General features: G+C 45.0%; 1 protein-coding gene across 1 annotated transcript in view; it reads right to left on the bottom strand.

Annotated features, from left to right (window-relative positions):
* Window positions 1–832: 832 nt before the first annotated feature.
* LOC103361835 (teneurin-3-like) overlaps window positions 833–18,410 on the bottom strand; it is a 234,735-nt gene continuing 217,157 nt past the window's right edge. The window contains exons 38-50 of the mRNA XM_008288031.1: window positions 17,783–17,952; window positions 17,372–17,498; window positions 10,487–10,684; window positions 10,254–10,313; window positions 9,341–9,685; window positions 8,549–8,793; window positions 8,285–8,466; window positions 7,213–7,415; window positions 6,653–6,763; window positions 6,425–6,567; window positions 6,208–6,332; window positions 5,734–5,864; window positions 833–3,404 (exon numbers count right to left, since the gene is read on the bottom strand). Of these exons, the coding sequence (XP_008286253.1) occupies window positions 2,649–3,404; window positions 5,734–5,864; window positions 6,208–6,332; window positions 6,425–6,567; window positions 6,653–6,763; window positions 7,213–7,415; window positions 8,285–8,466; window positions 8,549–8,793; window positions 9,341–9,685; window positions 10,254–10,313; window positions 10,487–10,684; window positions 17,372–17,498; window positions 17,783–17,952 (2,796 nt within the window). The 3' untranslated portion in view covers window positions 833–2,648. The remainder of the gene's footprint in view (window positions 3,405–5,733; window positions 5,865–6,207; window positions 6,333–6,424; window positions 6,568–6,652; window positions 6,764–7,212; window positions 7,416–8,284; window positions 8,467–8,548; window positions 8,794–9,340; window positions 9,686–10,253; window positions 10,314–10,486; window positions 10,685–17,371; window positions 17,499–17,782; window positions 17,953–18,410) is intronic.

Below are 18,410 nucleotides of genomic sequence, written 5' to 3'. Positions count from 1 at the left end.
CCTCTTCTGTCCATGTTATTTATGTCCACTTGCTTCATTTCAGCTCAGTGTCAGAGAGTCTGCTGCTGTGTTGAAGTGCAACAAACACACTGATGGAGCTTTTCCTCAGCTTCACTATTTGCAGAATGCCAGGATTCAGTTTCAGCTTTCAAAGAGCAAAAACTGGCTAAAAACATCTACTTAAGTATTCAGATCCTTTGCTTCTGTGAAAGTACCAGCGCAATGTAGTAACACTCCATTAAATCCAAATTCTACTTCTTCTAAGCACAAAAATGGAATTAAAATGTACTTGTGGGTGTTATAAGCAAAGAATGGCCTCTGTGACTATTTTATTATCAAGTAGTACATAATTGCTGTAGCTGGTCAAGGTGGAGTTAGTCTGACCTACTTTACATGTGTACAGATCAGAGGGTCGGTTGAATGGTTCTGACAGGTCCTGGTGCTTCACTGGATGGGAAAGAAAGAAAGAAAAAGTCCTGTTTCATTGGCTTCTAATGGTCTTTTTTGAACTTTTCTTTTTTTGAAGAACTATTGTTATTTGGATGGAAAAGTGACCAGACTGGAAACAACGTCGTGGTGCACATGGTCGCAAGGCAAACGCTTCAGGAACCACTCGTCTAACCGTTAACAGAGGACTGTTCAATACGCTGAGAAGTCTTCATCTGATGAGCTGCTGGTAGCTACAGCGAGCTACAGCACACACAACACCTGCAGTGTGGTGCACAACGACATCATACTCACTAAACATAATCATTAATCACATCATGACGAGCTGCTCCTCGCCGCCGTTCGTCTTTCAGAGTGGAGAGAAAAGGCGACACAGTAAATAACACTAGTTTCAAGGATTTTTATTCTTTACCGTAGAAACACTGTACATAAATTACTTTCTCTGAGACTAATATTGATGTACGGATAAGTGGAATTTCTCAACGTTCAAAATAAAAAAAGATAAACCCATAAAACATTGTCAACTCGTCTTAATAGTCTCTGGAAAAAAAACAGAAAGATTGGTAGCATATGATGTTAACCCTCCGTGTAAAGTTCCCGCGCGCTCTCTTTTTAAAATGATTAAAGTTGCCTTCCAACCCTTTGTAAACACACATACACACAAAAAACTCTAAAAGAGTACAGACCCCCACAATCAATGAGAAAACATCCACATCGATTTTTGATCTATTACTGTTATTCATTAATGTCACTGATGGCGATGCACTGTCTCTTAAAGGAGAAACGAGCAAAAACGAAGAGAGAAGCAACAAGTAGTTACTACTCACAGCAACCCTGCCCCCCCCAAAGCCATGACAACATGTTTCTATTGCAAGCAATACTACTACCTTTGACCGATTAAAGCACAAGGTCTATGCATTATGAGTCACATTATGCAGAAGTGAAGGACTCCTGGGCTGCTGGGGGACCAGCGTTCTACAGGACCAGTGAGCCCACTCGATCCACAAAGAGTACATCCACGTAGAGTCGGGCACCGGCCGTGGCCCTGCGCTCGCCCTGCTTCCTCGCACGCTGCTGTTAGACTGTGGTCTGGATGAGTTTGTGGACCTTGTAAAAAGCACAGGGGATGAGGAGGAGGAGTGGTTTTAGAACTGGCCAAACAGATCGTAGGTATCGGTAAGAAACAAAACAAAAACACAACTGAAAGTTTGGTTTCGTTTAGTTCAGATCATGGTCCATCCCGTTGGCGGTGGTGGTGGTGGTGGTGGTGGTGTCGTTATAGTAGTAATAGTGGTAATAGTATGTAATAGTATGTAAACACTTTTTTGCTCATTTTTATATCCCCTTTTTTGTCTAAAGCAAAAGCAAGTTTATATATAAAAACAAAACCAAAAAAAATCCAAACAGGAAATCAGTCTTTTTTTTTTTTTTTTCCCTTCGTACAAATTGTTGTCCTTTTTTTGTGCCTGTCTCTCTTAGAGAGAGTCCACAACAGTTCCATTCAATGGCTTGGGCCATGGAAACAAAACATCCTATAGACATGGCTCATAGAGGTCTAGAACCCAGAGCGACGGGTCACATCTGGACCCACAGAGATACGATACTTGCAACATCTGTTAGGGATGCACAGACATTTGTTATGTTGACTGCACGGACAGTTTACAGCTTTTTAAATGCTTGAGGGCTCATCTAGTTGTGATGGCTGCTGAAATGCTCAGTTGGCTATTTGAAGAAGTCTCTACATCCCACTGTTTGACAGCTAGATAGCACACAAAGATAGCAGTCAGGTTAGCCCCGCCTACCAGAGAGAGGGGGAGGGGCATGCAGGCTGTTTGAAGGCAGACTACAGGGAGAGAGAGAGAGAGAGAGAGAGAGAGAGAGAGAGAGAGAGAGAGACAACAGATAGAAACAGAAAGAGAAAAGGCATTGGTCAGAAGAACCTCTACAGGCTCGTGAAGACCTCACAACTGTAGTTTTATCGTGTTTCAGCTCAGTTGTGTTGGAGTGATTGTTACGTCATCGATCAGTCTAGAAATCCTACTAAACAACCTCATCAGAACTAATTTTTAGACGTGGGGTCTCTTCACTGGATAGTTTCTCAGTCTTCTGACAGCTCAGCCTGTGACATCCATTTTGTGTTGAACTAGTAGTTAGTCTTTGACAGCCCGAGCGTGTTGTCAGTTGCCCCTGTTGATGCCCTGTTACCTCCTCCCTATCTCGCTCTGGCGCAGGAACTGGATGTTGTTGGCGCTGTCGGCCAGCTCCGGGTACTGCTCTATGGACAACACATAGTAACCGTCATAACCCAGAACCTTGCCGCTGCTCAGCAGCTGCCTTTTCTCTCCCTCCGTCCACAGCCGTACTCCTTCTTCTCCGTCCCTCACCCGCTGCTGTTCGCGGGCCCAGGCGCTCGACAGCGCCCTCTGCCTGGCGTGTTCCAGGATTCGCGCTTTCTCTTCGTCCAACGTCGTCCCGTAACGTACGTGGAGTGCCAGGGCGCCGTGCTGCAGCTCCACGTCAGCGAACCGCCGCGTCCTCCCGTTCATCACCGTGGTGGACTGGGACACGGTGACGTTCACCCCGTTCTCCAGCGACTTCCTGCCGGAGGTGAGCCGCAGGGCGCTGAGGTCGTTCTCAGGCAGGCTGGTTTTGATGAAGTAGTGAGTGTCTCGTCCCTCCACTGTGAAGTGCAGGTCTTCCAGGTAGAAGGCATTGTTTAGGACTGCAGCCACTTTGATGCAGTCCTCGTTGGCAATGTTCAGAGCGTTGGTCACCACGCGGCCTTGGATCACGGCGAGCATCACTCCCTTCCCAATCAGAGACTTGACGGTGGCGAACCACAGCCAAGGCTTGGTGTGGTCCGAGTGCCGCCGGCTGAGCTGAATTTCTGGCATCCGCTCAAAGGACAGGAAGGCCTGAGACTGACGAGTCACCTCCTGCTGCACACCTGAGATAGACTGTGGACAGAAACACAAGCGCTGTGAAGCCTGGTGTTGGCGTCACATTGAGTCCATCACAGAAAACACTGCATTAAAGAACGCTGCACAGCATCACACACGATACAGGAACAAGCATCGGCTGCCTCACAGAGTTTCTGGCATTAAGGCTGGCTGAGTTTTCAACCTGTTTGTTGGATTGTTGTTTAAGAAAAAACTGGTGCAGCTCATACTGGACGAGCCTCGTGTCCCAGTAACATGCACTGTGGCCTCGGCCTCGTATGTTTGGTTTAAAACCAGAAAAAGAACAAAACAAGAACAGTGCTAAACACCAACATGCTCAAATGTTGTTTACTCTTATGTGTGGTTGCTATACAGTGAACGTACTGTATTTAGGATGTCCTTTAAATTGTTTTTAGCTGCTTTCAGTTTATTTATCCAGGACTGCTCTGGATGTGGGTTCAAACTACAGCATGTTCTGAATGAATCTTGTGTTTGTTTTTCCCAGGAGCTGGGTGACAAAAACAGATCTGTGTGTTTGCACAGTGCTTGTGACTTAAATCAGAATAAACCTGAGCGTACTTTATATTAAGTTCACTGCTAAATAAAAGCTCTTCGTGGTATTATTTTAGAACACACTTAGATCTTAGAGCCTATAACTTTAACACATTAGTATGTGTGTATACATAACTTTTGTGGGTCAACACATGAGAGTGTGTTTTCTCTCGCTGTGTGTTCTTGTCTGGGCTCGGCCGATCAACACCCCTGCAGCTTTTGAATTTCCTGGTGAGAAAAGGCCATCGGCGCAGCCAAACTATCAATCAGTCCAAGTCTTTCTTGCTTCCTTCCTCATTTTCTCTGATCTACTCCCAACTCCCGTCTGAATCTGTCGCCTCTATTTTAGTCGCTGGCTTCATTAAGCATTGTGTTCATTTTAAAGTCTTTGCACACAGTTTCTCACTCTTTGCTAAGTGTGACTTCCACTAAAGTAATGTATAAATAACCCCGATAACTAAGTAAGTGGAAGGAGAAAAGAATCCGTGTGTAGGCTAAGACAGGCATGAATGATTGGTTGTCTTCTCTACTCATTTCCTTTCTCCTCACTCTTGCACGATCTCCTCCCATGTTTTCTTCTCTCCCCTACATTTCCTGATTGTCTTTACTCCATGACGGATATTAAACGTTTACACTTGTTATCTTTCATTTTCAGCTGCTTTGTTTCCATCTTACTTTGTATTGTTTGGCTCCAAGTGTTCATCTTCCATCTCTTTTTCTTTCGGTGAACAACAGAAGTGAGTAGAAACCTTGTGCTTTATCACCTACAGTTCCAATAATTCTACATTCTGTCACCTTACACTAACCAGATGGCTTTCATGTCAAATGGAAAACCAACAGTTTAGATTTATGACATTAAACTGACAGGCCCAGGTTGTGGTTCTCACTTTGTTCTTCTGTCCAAACTCTTACAGGCTTCTGTGATTTTGGCAGTTTGCTCTGGATCGTTGTCGTGACTGCATATTCCTGCGTTGCCAAGCTTCTTGAGAGAGTGGGAGTATTTTGACATTCACGGTGACATCTATAAATGCCAATCTCCTAAAGACCTTTGGTACTCGTGTAGGCGCTGATCAACACACTCCCACCTCGGTGCCTCGCTGTTGGAGCTGTACGTCCACTGTGGTGGTCCTGCCCGGGTTGGTGCCAAACATACTGAACCCGGTCTGAGCTGAACAAACTCATCTTGGTCTCATCTGATCAAAGCATCAGCTCCTCATATTAATCAGGCTTTTTTCACGGTTCTTAGCATAGCTGCACCTTGTTGTTTTTGTTGTGACCAGCAAGCGATGTTTTCTTTTTTATTTTGTGGATGCTGTCCATGGACACTGACCATATGTGTTGTCCTTTACACTGTCTGAGCGGTCAAGAGAAACTCTGATGTCCTATAATTACCCTATACCAAATGGTGTGGTGTCATTTTAGGAGAATGACTGCAGGTCTGATTAGTGCTACTATGCCTCATGCTACACCTCCTGATAACTATATTTCTACTGATTTTTAGCTGCTCACCAACTTCCTGCATCATTTTCCATCTTTGTGAAGCCTCACAGTTAGACTTTTCAACTCCTAAATCAAATAAGTAGCCTTGACATGATGCTGTACCAGTTAATACCAACACACTTGCTGTCACGTTTCTGATCGGGGTGTTTGCAAAAAGCCCAACAATCCTCGAAGGTCTGAGCAGCACAGCATCAATCGCTCCTCCATGTGGTAAACCGTGGAATCACCCTTTATTTGAGATGCCAAAGTCGTCATTTCTAACTCTGTCGACCTGTTTATGGAGGAGAATACATACAGGCAGGTCGTCCCACAGCTGGCTCTTTTTCATCTCCAGCGACGGCTGCGTCAGGTCGAACTTGGGAATGGGGAATCCTGGGATTGCATTGTGGAGGTGAAAGCCAAACGTGACCAACCAGATGTTGACATCTGCAGAGAGAGAGAGAGCAGCGGATGGAGATGTGAGATGGACAGTAACCAAAGAAGTTCAATCTGATGATGTGCACCTGTGGAGGAACCATCTAAGCAAAGTCGTAACAGCGACTGTGGATTTGTACGTTTGGATGTCTTTGTGTTGTATGGCTCAGTGGTTAGCACCGTTGCCTCGCAGCTAGAAGGTCGCTGGTTGAATAGGATTGAAAAGAAGGGGTGCTGGATTACAACATTTTGATTTTGAAAGCTCCTGCTTCAGTTTCTTCAGATGGATCATCTAGGCCTAAGCGCCGCTATCTCCCCCCTCGGTGTTTGAACACCGTCAGCGGTTTCTTGTTACCTGTTACGTATTCTTTGACCTGATGGATCTTGCTGATGGGGTTGTTGCCGCGGAACATGTAGAGGTTGAAGGGCTGAGGGTCTTTGCCGACACGTGTCCATGTGCTGATGTCAGGCGTGGTCCACCTTCGGAACAAACACACTCTGGTCAGACGGGACACTCGCAAAGCTGGAATCTGTTCTATATAATCACATGTCAAGCTTATACGACTGCCTACCTCCCCGCAGGGATGTCGTAATCTCTGTCTCCGAAGTGCAGCAGTCGTGTCAGGGGATCATACAGGCCTCCATGGAAACCAATTACCAGCACAAAATCTGGGTTGGAATCAAAGTAAACCTCGCCGTACGCTGTGTATTGCACCTGCACACAAACACACACATTTATGGTGTGAGATACAAACAACGTCACCAGTAGAACAGATTACTCAGGTGAGCCCCACACACACCTGTTTGAGCAGCAGTCCGTTGTTGCTGAACACAGCCAGTGGCGTCCCGGTGTTATCACATGCGATGTAGAACTCCTCCCCGCTGCTGATCTCCATCGCGAACACGTGGCCCTGCGCAGTAACACACATTATGAATCTAACATTGATGAAGCAGATTTTTACTGTTGCTACTCCACAAATAACTGCAGAAGAGAAATAAATAAGGGTGCAACTATAAGTTTTTAATTTTTCTGTGTTGTGCTGCTGCAGATTTATTAACTGCATTAATCACAATAAAATAGCTACAGAGTCCCTTACTTGGGATGAAGCAGCAGATATTTTTATGTGATATAGTGAGGCTGCTACAGAGGAAACCATCCCCTCCTCTCTAATTGAGATGCTGAACATTCACCATGTTTTCCCTATGGTCACTGGAGGGAAACCTGCTCCGCACAGACTGTCATAAATCAAAAGTTGAGAGCAAAATCCTAATCTGACTAATAAACAGCACTGAGTGTTTGTCCCGTCTCTTGCTGAAGATACATATCCGAACCTTGGAGTGACTTTTAGAGAGCTGCTACCTGCAAATCGTAGTAAAACGACGTGATCTCGGAGCTGGAGTGGTTATAGACGTGGGTGATCCTGGTGGGGTAGTTCAGGTCGGCGTAGAAGAACTGCAGGTGTTGGCCCAGACTGTTTCTAGACGCCACACGCCGACCCAAGCCATCGTATCGATACTGGATGGTCCAGCTGGCTGCTTTGCTGTAAACACGAACTAGAAGACCTGAATAGATGATGATAAAGAGGAAGAATAAGGATGTGATAAAATGAGAAGACCGTGGCAGCAGGTTAGATGTCAGAGCAAAAACGTGTGAAAACTTCAGACTTTCTCAGGCCTTGTCCACACGTAGCAGGTAGCTCACAAAACGAAGATATGTTTCTACGATGTGGCCTGTCATCCACACGAAAACACAGATTTATGGCATTAAAAACCTCCGACCAAAGTGAAGATCTGTGAATCCTCCGTTTGTGCGTCTGTATGTGGACGTCAACAATCGGGGTTTTAGGTTTAAAACGTCACTGCCTGTGAGAAAATCTGTTCTTTACATCACATCTGCGACCTGTGTTTACATTTGGAAACAGCGTGGACGCCCTCAGGACTGTGTTGGCGTCGTCTCTGGTCCAGGCCCAGATACCGCTCCACGTACAGGAACACGGGCGAAGGACAGCGGTTATTTTCCGCCACCGAGTCGGGAGCGAGTCGTTAGTGCTCCCCCTGCCACAGTGGGGTTCGTTAAGGTCTTTTATGGTTAGGTGTGGATGTGACTTCATGATGAAACCACATTAGAGGTGAAACGTCTTCAAGGAACTCAAGCAGGTCCAGTTGCTATGATTAAACTACGAGAACAACCACGACCTGGAGGACTGAGAGTCTTTACAGACATTTAACAGAGAACCCAACAATTCAAAGTTGCCTTTGGACTCCCTCTGAGCATGCGGTCAGTGACAGTGGGAAGCAACAGAGCAAACTCCTCTTTAACGGGAACCACATAAACGGTTCTACGTATGAACAGATGAACTCTGCTCTGCCACCTTTGGGTGTGAATGGGCCTTTATGCTGCTACGATGGGCCAACACAAGATCAGTTCCCACCTTTGGAGTTATATTCGAATATCTCAGCTCCTCTCTGTCTCAGGAAACCATCTTCATCCAGCCTGTACTGAACATCTCCCAGACGAGTGATCCTGTCCCTCAGATCGTAGCGTAGAGGAGTCAACCGGCCGCTGTTCCCGGGGTTCAGCAGATGCAGGTTACCGTTGAGGTCATAATTGTACCTGGAATTCCAGAACATGATAATATCAACATCTGACACGATCAACGGATAGGACTGAATCATCAGACTGACAGAAGCCACACCTCCACATCATCTTCTCGTTGAGGGAGACCGTCTGCAGCTGTCCATCGACGTCATACTCGTAGCCATATTTGGTGGTGTTGGCAAACGGTCCGATCTTGATCTCCCGCTTGGTGACTCGGCCCATGTTGTCGTACTGAATGGTGATCCAGTACATCAGAGACCTGAAGATCTCGTACTGGATCTCCTTGATGCGGCCGTGCTGGTCGAAGTGTTTGGTGTAGGTCATCACCGCTGTGGAGATGATCTGAGACGGGGGGCAGACACATTCCCAAAATCAACCACATAATTCCTGCAGTGACCAAACGCCCTGTTGATCAGCCTGGAGAGACTGTACATCACCAAAAGCCTGCTATTCAGGGAGGTCTTCATGTCCTGCTTTGTGGGCACAAACACACCAACAACCAGCTGCATTTGAGAAATTCATGATGCTACAGCAGTAAACCTGGTGATTTGTCCATTACCCTGCTGACAGAAGGCTGTCTGCTGCTACATCAGCCTGTCATACCACCAGTAATGTGCTAGACATCTATCTTCTATCTCAAAGAGTAAGTCTAGATGCAAAGTGGAGGCCTGTGGGTGATGCCAAACACATCTACCAACAGATTATTTATTCTTGTAAACCTTCAGTGTTGAACCAAAGGTTGTCACCCCTCCTGCCCGACATGTCGGTCCTTCACATGCCACTGTTGTACCGTGATGATCTACATTATTTACTTCATTCATGCACGGTGAGACAACATTATAGGTGACATTTTATCATCACTAATCCATTCCAGCCAATCCTGTCTCACCTGATTGATGTCATAATAGATGACTCCAAACTTCCCAAACTGCTCCACTTTCCCAGAGATGTCATCGAACTGATAGAGATCGATGGGCAGCGGCGTCTCGTTGATTACGGCCTGCATGCTGGTGACTCTGAAGCTGTTGTCGTAGGTGTAGTCGAAGCGCGCGTTCACCATCCCGTCCTCGCTGAAGCGGAATATTTGCCGGTCGACCAGAGGACCGATTTGGCGGTACCGGATGGAGCAGATGAAGCCTTCGCTCTGCAGGTTGACGGTCTTAAGCACACCAGCAGTCTCGTCATATGTGAAGCTGACCCGCGTCGAGTCATACAGGATCTCTGCCAGCTTGTTCTGGTGAGACAAATACAACAATGCCATATGTGTTTACAGTAATGAACCTGGCGGAATACGAAATCCAATTTATTAGGGATCAGCTACAGCATTAGATAATGACTGCCATCAATTCTTGAGTGGTCTATCCAAGCTGTCAGAGTCCCTGTTCATGGCTGCAGCTGCCACTTATGTACATCATGCATCAGCACCACCCTGGGGTCTATCCGACTATATTCCTTTATGATTTCCCAAGAGTGGGTCGTATTGATTTCTCCCTGCTTTGGCTTGCAATTACAAAAAATAGAACCTTGAAGCGAAAATGAATTTTCTTTCCATCTACTCTCCAGATATGTGATTATTCCGCTAAGGATGCTGGGAAAAATGTTTTTACATGTGGCTATTCATAAGTGAGTTGGCTGGATTGAAAATAATCATTACCAATTTACATTTTTATATCAAAGGAAAGGAAGATATGGCCAAAATAAAGTACAAATATATATATAAAAAATAAGCCAATACAGAAATACTGATATAAATATACATACAGGTAATGGTGGAATTATAAAAAAGACATGAAATAAAATACCTGTCTGCGATATTTGTACAGGATACGTCTGCCAGTGCCGAGATGGGCGACTCTGAGGAGCTGGAGGGAGAAATGATGACATGATTAGCTTTACCGTCATTGTAGCTGAACCATGACACCAAAGATTCATTATAGCTGGAAGCCAGCCCGTCAGAAATGACCGTAATGGGTCCTCCTAAAATAAACCATGTCCAGTGTGTCTTATGTGGCCTGAAAGAACAACGACATCCCACCTGTCCGTCCTCAGAGTAGTCCACGGTGACAGAGGCATTGCTTTCCGGCGGCGTGTAGATGTTCCTGTAGTAGCCGATGGACCTGATGGTTTGCATGGTGTGTCGAGCCACGCTGGGCATGGTGACCGCTGACAGACGGTCCCCTGAGTCGTAGTCGAAGATGTACTGGTGCTGGCTGTGCAGCAGCAAGACCATGGACTGTTGGAGAGAGAGCAGGAGAAAGGAGAAGAGGTGCAATGAGATGCATATTCACTCGCTGTATCACACGAGGGAAGCAGTACAGTGGCTACAGTGAGAGGCTAATAGATGGTTAACCACATCGGTTGCTGTACTGGATGCACGTTCTTCGGTGTTCATGTTGTGAACTGTCGATGTTACGACACCGCGTGACACACTAAATCCACATCAATCCACATTATGAATAATCAATCAAGTGCAGCTGGCAGTACATCCTTTAATCAAGCTTTCATTATAAAAATACCTTCATATTTTTGCACCATCTGGTGGGGTTGTGCCCCATTGGACCCCCTGCACAGTTCACGTTGCATTTTAAATAAGAGTTTTTTTGAAGCGCCCAGGGGACAATGTGAGCCAACCAATAGCACCGATTTAGCTACGGCATATGCAATGTGTGGTTTATAAGATCCAGATCCATCACTGTTACCAGGGCTCTGGTCTTCCTGCACTGTTTCCACTGCTGGAAAAAAAAAATCAATTTGAAGGATTTCACTGTTTATTTTAATGGTACTGCCCCTTTGTTTAGCGGCGGGGCCCTGAACCCTTCTTTGCTGGCCTGAAGCACAGCAGTAACACTGGCATCCTCCAGTCCAATCACGCTTTACCATGACTGGCTCATGATGAGCTGCTTGGCTACCAGTGGACTGGTAAGAATATAATTGTTTTAGAGTACTTTTTCATCTCCCAGTTACACATGAAAAGCAAAACAAAACGGACAAGTCATAAAACAGATTTAAAGACAGATTTAAACACAACTGAGACTATATATATATTTACAGTATACCAGGGACAATACAGGTTTTTAAGGTAGAAAGACTTTTTAAAGAAACAAAGGAAAGGCTCTCTGATTAAAGAAAGACGAAGCATATTTTAAGAAGGGACATAAAAGAGATGTTTGGCTCTACGGAGCTGATGTCCTCGGGCAGATCCTTCCAGAGCCCCGGGCCTCTAACTCCAAATGCTCCTTTAGTTTTCAGCCAGGCCCCTGGAACCGGCAAAGGACCCAAGGATCTCAAAGTGTACCAATGTACCAGTATTACAAATAATAGTATTAATAATACTATATCTCTGACTAAGAGGTAGAAATATCAAGGGCCTTGAATGTAATCAGGGAAATCTACGGCATACTGCCAGCCAGAGCAAAGAGAATGAAACCAAACTGATGTGATCAGGATTGTGTCTCCTGGCTCAAGTTAAAAACCCGACAGCTGAGTCATGTAAAGTCTGAAGCTGGTCAATAGATGTTTTTGTTCAGGCAGGTCAAAGGCTGCAGCAGTAATCCAGCTACGATGAGATGAGGGCATGTAGAGTAGTCTGTGTCTAGATAGATTATACTTTTTGAAATATTTATAAGACAACTGTACAATGTCAGGTTTTGAAAACACACAGCCCTCCTCCTGCAGCTTTTCCTTTCTGTTCCAAGGCCCTCACATCACACGGGTCTGTAGTTTCAGCTTTAAAAAAATCTACATTCCACTGTGGTTTCATGTGGGAGTCAAACCCCGACATCCAAACTAAAGCTCCTCCATCCAACCTTTGTTCCCATTTATGCTTTCTGATTTGATCAGTGAAAAGCCCTGTGATTGGCTGAAATCATGGGCTAGATTTTCTGAAGCCTGAAAATGGAGCCAAGACTCGGCGCACAAGTCAAGTCTTTCCTCAGACTCCTGATGCTAGAAGCTCCGTGTGGGTACCAGGGTCGGAAACAGCAGCATAAAAACAGAAAGATGCTATAGATGATGCTCCCTGGTGGAATCATCCATCCATGGTTGGGTTGTCGTGGCAGCAGGTTAAGACTTTCCAGTTCCTGCTGGGGGATCCCAAGGTGTTCCCCAGCCAGTCTGGCCTGGGGTCCCTGGGGTCTCGTCCCAGCTAGACTTGCCTGGAACACCTCGAAAGGAAGGTGAACAGGAGGCCTCCGAACTAGAAGCCTGAACCACCTCAGCAGTGGCTCTACTCTGAGCTCCCTCCTCGCCCTGCTCGTGCTAAACCTGCTGCCACAGCCTCCCAGCATCCCCATCCATACAGGTTAGCAACATTAAATGTCCAGAAATGATAACATGATATAAGATTGAAGGTGTTTCTACCAAGAATTACAGTGAGTGGAGTTTAGGGATTAGGATGCTGGAGCACATTATTTATTTCCTTAGTGTTTCCTCTTATTAACAATCAAATCAAGTTCTTCAGATCGACTATATTAAAAACGTAGGCCTCAAAGTCGTACCTGAACGACAGTGAATGCACCTGTGGTTTCCCATCAGCCTACCTGCATGAGCATGGTTATGAACCGGGCTGTGAACACCAGAACTTTCTGTGCATTGACGTGTCTGCATCGCGGCTCAATGTGGAAAAGCATTACGAGAGCAATTAAAAAAATCTGATTGTGAGACTTTACAAGGATTGAAAGGAAAGCAAGAAGATTGGTTAACAACTAGAGATCTGTCCAAACACAGCTAGAGCAGCAATCAGGAGCATAGAACAAGTCACAATACCACTAATCAGAGCTGCAGTGATTGTGCTCCTAATGATGTCAAAGACAGTTTGCATAATGTGGCTCTCACACACAGGTGAGTGCTTCACATGTGGCACGCTGGTCATGAATGAATAGAGTTCCTGTGACAGCTCAGACAGGGAAAAGGAACACGCAAACTATCAACCACTACGGGCAAATTACTTCTTTTGCTGTTTGACACAAAACTGCAAAACTTTGCTAAAGGCCATGAAAAGAAGCCTGATGATGAATTCTGGGATGAGACCAACATGTATGTTTTTAGCTCAGGTGGGTTTCTGCCTGTTTGATGTGAAGCTGGACAAAGACAAAGTCATCACAGATCCTCTGAGATCCTCCTGCACTGTGACTAGCAGTGGATCCATCCATCGATTATCTATACACCGCTTTATCCTCACTAGGGTCACTGGAGTCTATCCCAGCTGACTCAGGGTGAAGGCAGGTTCACCTGGACAGGTAACCAGTCTATCACAGGGCTACACTTAGAGACAGACAACCAAGCACACTCACATTCACACCTACGGACAATTTACAATCACCAATTAACCTCAGCATGTTTGTGGACTGTGGGAGGAAGCCGGAGAACCCGGAGAGAACCCACGCTGCACGGGGAGAACATGGAGACTCCACGCAGAAAGATCCCAGGTGTCCTCACCGGGACGCCAACCGGCGACCTTCTAGCTGTGAGGCCATGGTGCTAACCACTGAGCCACCTGCAGCCCTAGCAGTGGATCATAATTTGAAACATGAGGACAGTACAGACCTAATCCATGAACAGGAACAGCAGTGCTTTTATTCTGAGCAACACAAAACAGCATCCTCTCCCGCTTGTTTGCTTCTCGCCTCAGGCAGGAAGCAAAGATTTGAACTTGACATCTAACTGGAGAAGCATGTGATTCTTCTGACCTGCTGAACGGACTCCTGAGAAAGTTCTGGTGTGCTGTTTTGTACTTTTATGAACTTGTGCTTTAAACTTCACTGACTTTACTTTTCCCGGCCATTACATGCAGCTTAAAGTCAACTTTAATTCTAACAGAATGTTGTTTGTCTAAAGTTAAAAACAGTAAATGGTTTATTTCACTGACTGTTGAATGTTTGTTCTTTCATGGTTTTTAGCTTCGTATTTATTGGACTGAAAATGATTAAAGAGACGAAAGACTGTAATCACACGACCTCCAGTAATCTTGGGGGAAGGCATATTTCCTACTTAACTGCGCTCACGGTTTTCAGTATGAATTACAGTACGTCGCCTCCACACAGACACAGTTATGACGCCGTAACTGTGCCGCTGTGCATGATGAATTCTGCTTTTTGACACCATGTTTTCCAATGAGGCTCCCCGTAAGTATTTCCAGCAGGGGCAGAAAGTGACAGATGGCGCAAGGAAGTGAATGAAAAACAAGTGCATGGGAAGGTGACAACGGGCGCGAGCAGGAGAATGTGGCTCGTTTCTCTACTCGGGGAATCATCTCTCATCTTTTTATTTGTCTCTTCCTCACATGCCCTGTTTTGTAGCTTCCTTCCCTCCTTTTTCATCTCCCTAACTTTGGACCCTTCTCCCTTTGTCAGGTTCTCCTGTTTTATTCATTGTTGACTGGGGTCTCGCTTCCATTCTTTCAAAACTGTCACTGAAAAAAATAACCCAGCAATATATAACATACAATAGCACAATGACGCGTATAAATATAGTTTCCCCACATTGTCTGTTTTTTTTTGCCTGCAAACTATAAACCTCCTCGCACAAAGTTTAAATTTCCTCCGAAGCCGAACAAACACACAATTATATCTGAGATTAACATGTCTGTTGAAAATAAATAAAAAATTAAATGTTTAATCTGGATAATAATAATAATAATACGGACGTCTGCTCTGTGTGTGATGTTCACACGTCTCCAAACACGGTAGCTGATAAATTATTGGTCAGATGTGCTACGTAGTCGACATAATGTGACTGCTCTACTGGGTCTGTGGCTGGCTGTCGACTCTAAAACAAAAAACAATAGCACTGGTCTACATCCATGTTGGTGTCAGAGTGTTCTGAGCTGATTCTGGACAGCTGCACTGAGCTGGATCCAGACATTACTCTGGTTCTGCTCAATGAGGTCAAAATTTTGATTTGTCGCCACATGCAGTTTACTTGTATTTACCTTTACAGATGTTGACACTCATCAACTTGTGGATCATTTAGCTCATGGAAAGGGTTAGAAAATAAAATATTTCCTCTAAAATCCGATTTCATGTGAGAAATGCTAAAATAAATCAATCACTAATGTCAACACATGTGATTGATTTAGTGGTAAAATCGATGTTTTTAAATCCAGTTGGCATAAAAACCCGACCTGATGCAGAAAAGCAGACGTCATGTTTGGATTCAGCGCTGCAGAAATGTTCTAAATCAGTTAGAAAATCCTGGACACCTTCATAAAGTATTGCTTGTAACCCAGTGAGATCAGCTCCAGTAACATGAGGTTCCTCCTCAACCAGGTTCTGAACTATAAAATTCTCACGTGTGCACTCATTTGGTAATTGGATATCTTTTATCCTGGTTCTGAAATGCATTCAAACAACAACGTGCTAAATATAAATGTGCTTTCTGAACTTTGCTGCCTCCTGCCTCTCGTCCTCTTCCACCTCTGCTGCCTCGCTATAATTCGTGACTCTCGTCATCCACAGTTGCTGTTATTTCTCTCTCTGTCTCAATCTCTTCCACTCCGTCTAACATCCTTTAACTAAGCTCCCAGCATCCCCTGGGCCTTGTTTCCACAGTAGTACCTCTGTCTTCGCAGACTCCTGTGGATATCCCTGCCTGTGTCTCTTCCTCCATCTCTCTCTATCATATCTGTCTTTCGACACGCACAAACGAGGCCCGTTGCTGTTTAGTGTCAGACTCTGTCTGTCTCCTCCTCCGTCTTCCTGAGCTAACAAACAAAAAAGTGTCTGATTTATCCTCGCTGTCTCCTCTTCCTTGTCCTCCTCACACTGCTTGTTTTTTACGCCTCAGCTAGCGTACTACAGGGAATCCTCTCTCTTGTCCTCGTTAGGAGGCTTGTTTTTTTAAGCGACTCCTTGTCTCTTTCCCCTTTTCACTAAGTTATGCCTCCTTTCTTTACATCTCATCCTCTTCTTCAGAGACAACAGCAGCTTTCTTTTGACTTTTTAAGAAGTTCCTGCTGCTTTGCTTTTCTTCCTTCAGTCACTCTTTGTAAGTATTTTCTGTGTAATGCGACTCTTTGACTTTTTGTGAGACAGCAAGCTCAGAATTTTATTTATTTTTTTAACCAAATTTAATTACAGCAAGCGCTTTAGATTTTTAAGAAATTTTAAACGAGACATGTAGAAAGAAATTATTTGGATGAAATGTCAAAGTTTTCCGACGGCGTCACGTCACAGACGATCAACACGACCGATTCTTTCTGTTTTTCTGTCTCTGATGAATGGTGTCATTTTATTGATTCTTTAAACATAACATAACCTTTCTAACCCGTTAGTGAGTTTTTATTTGTTGTATTTAAATTAAAATTTAGTGAAAGAGCTGAAATCCGAGCGACACAAACGATGACCTTCTGGAGCTCTTGAAAAGGAAACGAGAGGCATATTTTACTACTCCTCTAAGTAGGAGGTGCTCCTTTTAACTCTTCTCTCTTTTCCTCCTCACGAGACCAGGGACCTTATTAACTATGACAAGCCATTTCTCCTCCTCTTCTTGAGGAGGTGAGCTCTCTGTGAGGGAGGTCTTTGTGGCTGGTTGCTTTCCTCGCTAACTTTCTGACAGTAGTTTCCACGGGGGAGACGCTTCAATTAGTGTTGCTTGCTTTGTTTGACCGGAATTTATGGCAAACACAGTAACCTTGCTTTGTGTGTGTGTGTGTGTGTGTGGAGTGTGTGTGTGTGTGTGTGGAGTGTGTATAAACACAGCGTTTCTCTTTTTTCTGTCACATCTCTGCAGAGTTGAGCAGCATCTTTATGACAGCAGATAGAGTTTGTAAGCGTGTGTGAAAGCTGGTTTCATTGTGCATGAATGTGATGCTCACACAGTAATGTATGGTGTTTAGGTCGTGCATCGTGATGCCTGTGTGTGTGTGTAGGTGTGTGTAGAAGTGTGTGTGTGTGCGTGTGGCTTTCATGGTGTCGTCCGGTACCTTATCCAGGTAAGTGTAGCTCCACGTCTTCCCATCAGCGAAGACTCGTAAGATGATTCTTCCCTGGCTGTCGTACTCCCACCTCTCCGTGGTCGGACCCCTCTGGAGGCCCGTCACCTGCCCCGTACTGGACACACACACACACACACACACACACACACACACACACACATATTACATCAACCTAACATTGCCTCTAACCTTAATTAATTAATTAACTGTAAATAACCGTCTGAACCACAAGCAGCATCTGTGTATTTTGTGCTTTCTCTTCACTCCAACATAAAGTTCTTTAACTCTTTTGAGGTTTAGAGGGTTAAAGTGTTCCAACACCTATCTAGTCATGAGCCCATGTGTCACAGCATCCTGAGTGCAGAAGACTGAGGAGTCCCTACAGGAACAGATGCTCACCTGGAGTACGTCAGGTTAACCGACAGCAGCTTGCTGCTCGGAACCCAAAGCGTTGGATGGCCTTGAGTGTCGTAGATGATCTTCAGCAGGAACTTCCTGTGGTCGTCGTAAATCTTCTCTGTTCGCAGCGTACGGTCGTAGTCGACAGACAGCAGGTTCCTGCCGTTCACCTGGAGGGGCGGAGCCACACACAGAAACAATCCTTAGAGACAGTCCTGTACATCTGGTTAGTAGCTGAAAGAAACCGGATGACATGGACCAATGCTGATTCCAGCTACGCTGTCAAATATCTGAACAAGACCTTGCATCCCTGAAATGTGAATGTTTTCACCCCACAGTAGGGCAGATCAAACAATAGCCTCTAATTCAGGGGTAGTAGTCGCTCAGTGTTGAGGTTTTGGGCAACTGATCAGGAGGTCGGAGGTTCAAGCCCCACGAGAGGAAATCCCCCACGACAGAGTATATAAAATAAAAATGTAAAAAATATATTCTCAGAGTAAACGACTAAATACATCGAGGAGTAAAAGTGCAAACATTAAGGGATTACACTTTAAATCCAGAAGGTCAACATGTACAGAACACATGGAAACAGAGAAATCACCTGATCCCAGTTCAGTTTGGAGAAAAC

Source organism: Stegastes partitus, unplaced genomic scaffold (genome assembly GCF_000690725.1).
Source record: "Stegastes partitus isolate 25-593 unplaced genomic scaffold, Stegastes_partitus-1.0.2 Scaffold538, whole genome shotgun sequence".
NCBI classification, from domain to species: domain Eukaryota; kingdom Metazoa; phylum Chordata; class Actinopteri; family Pomacentridae; genus Stegastes; species Stegastes partitus.
This window is presented reverse-complemented; position numbering and strand designations above follow the sequence as displayed.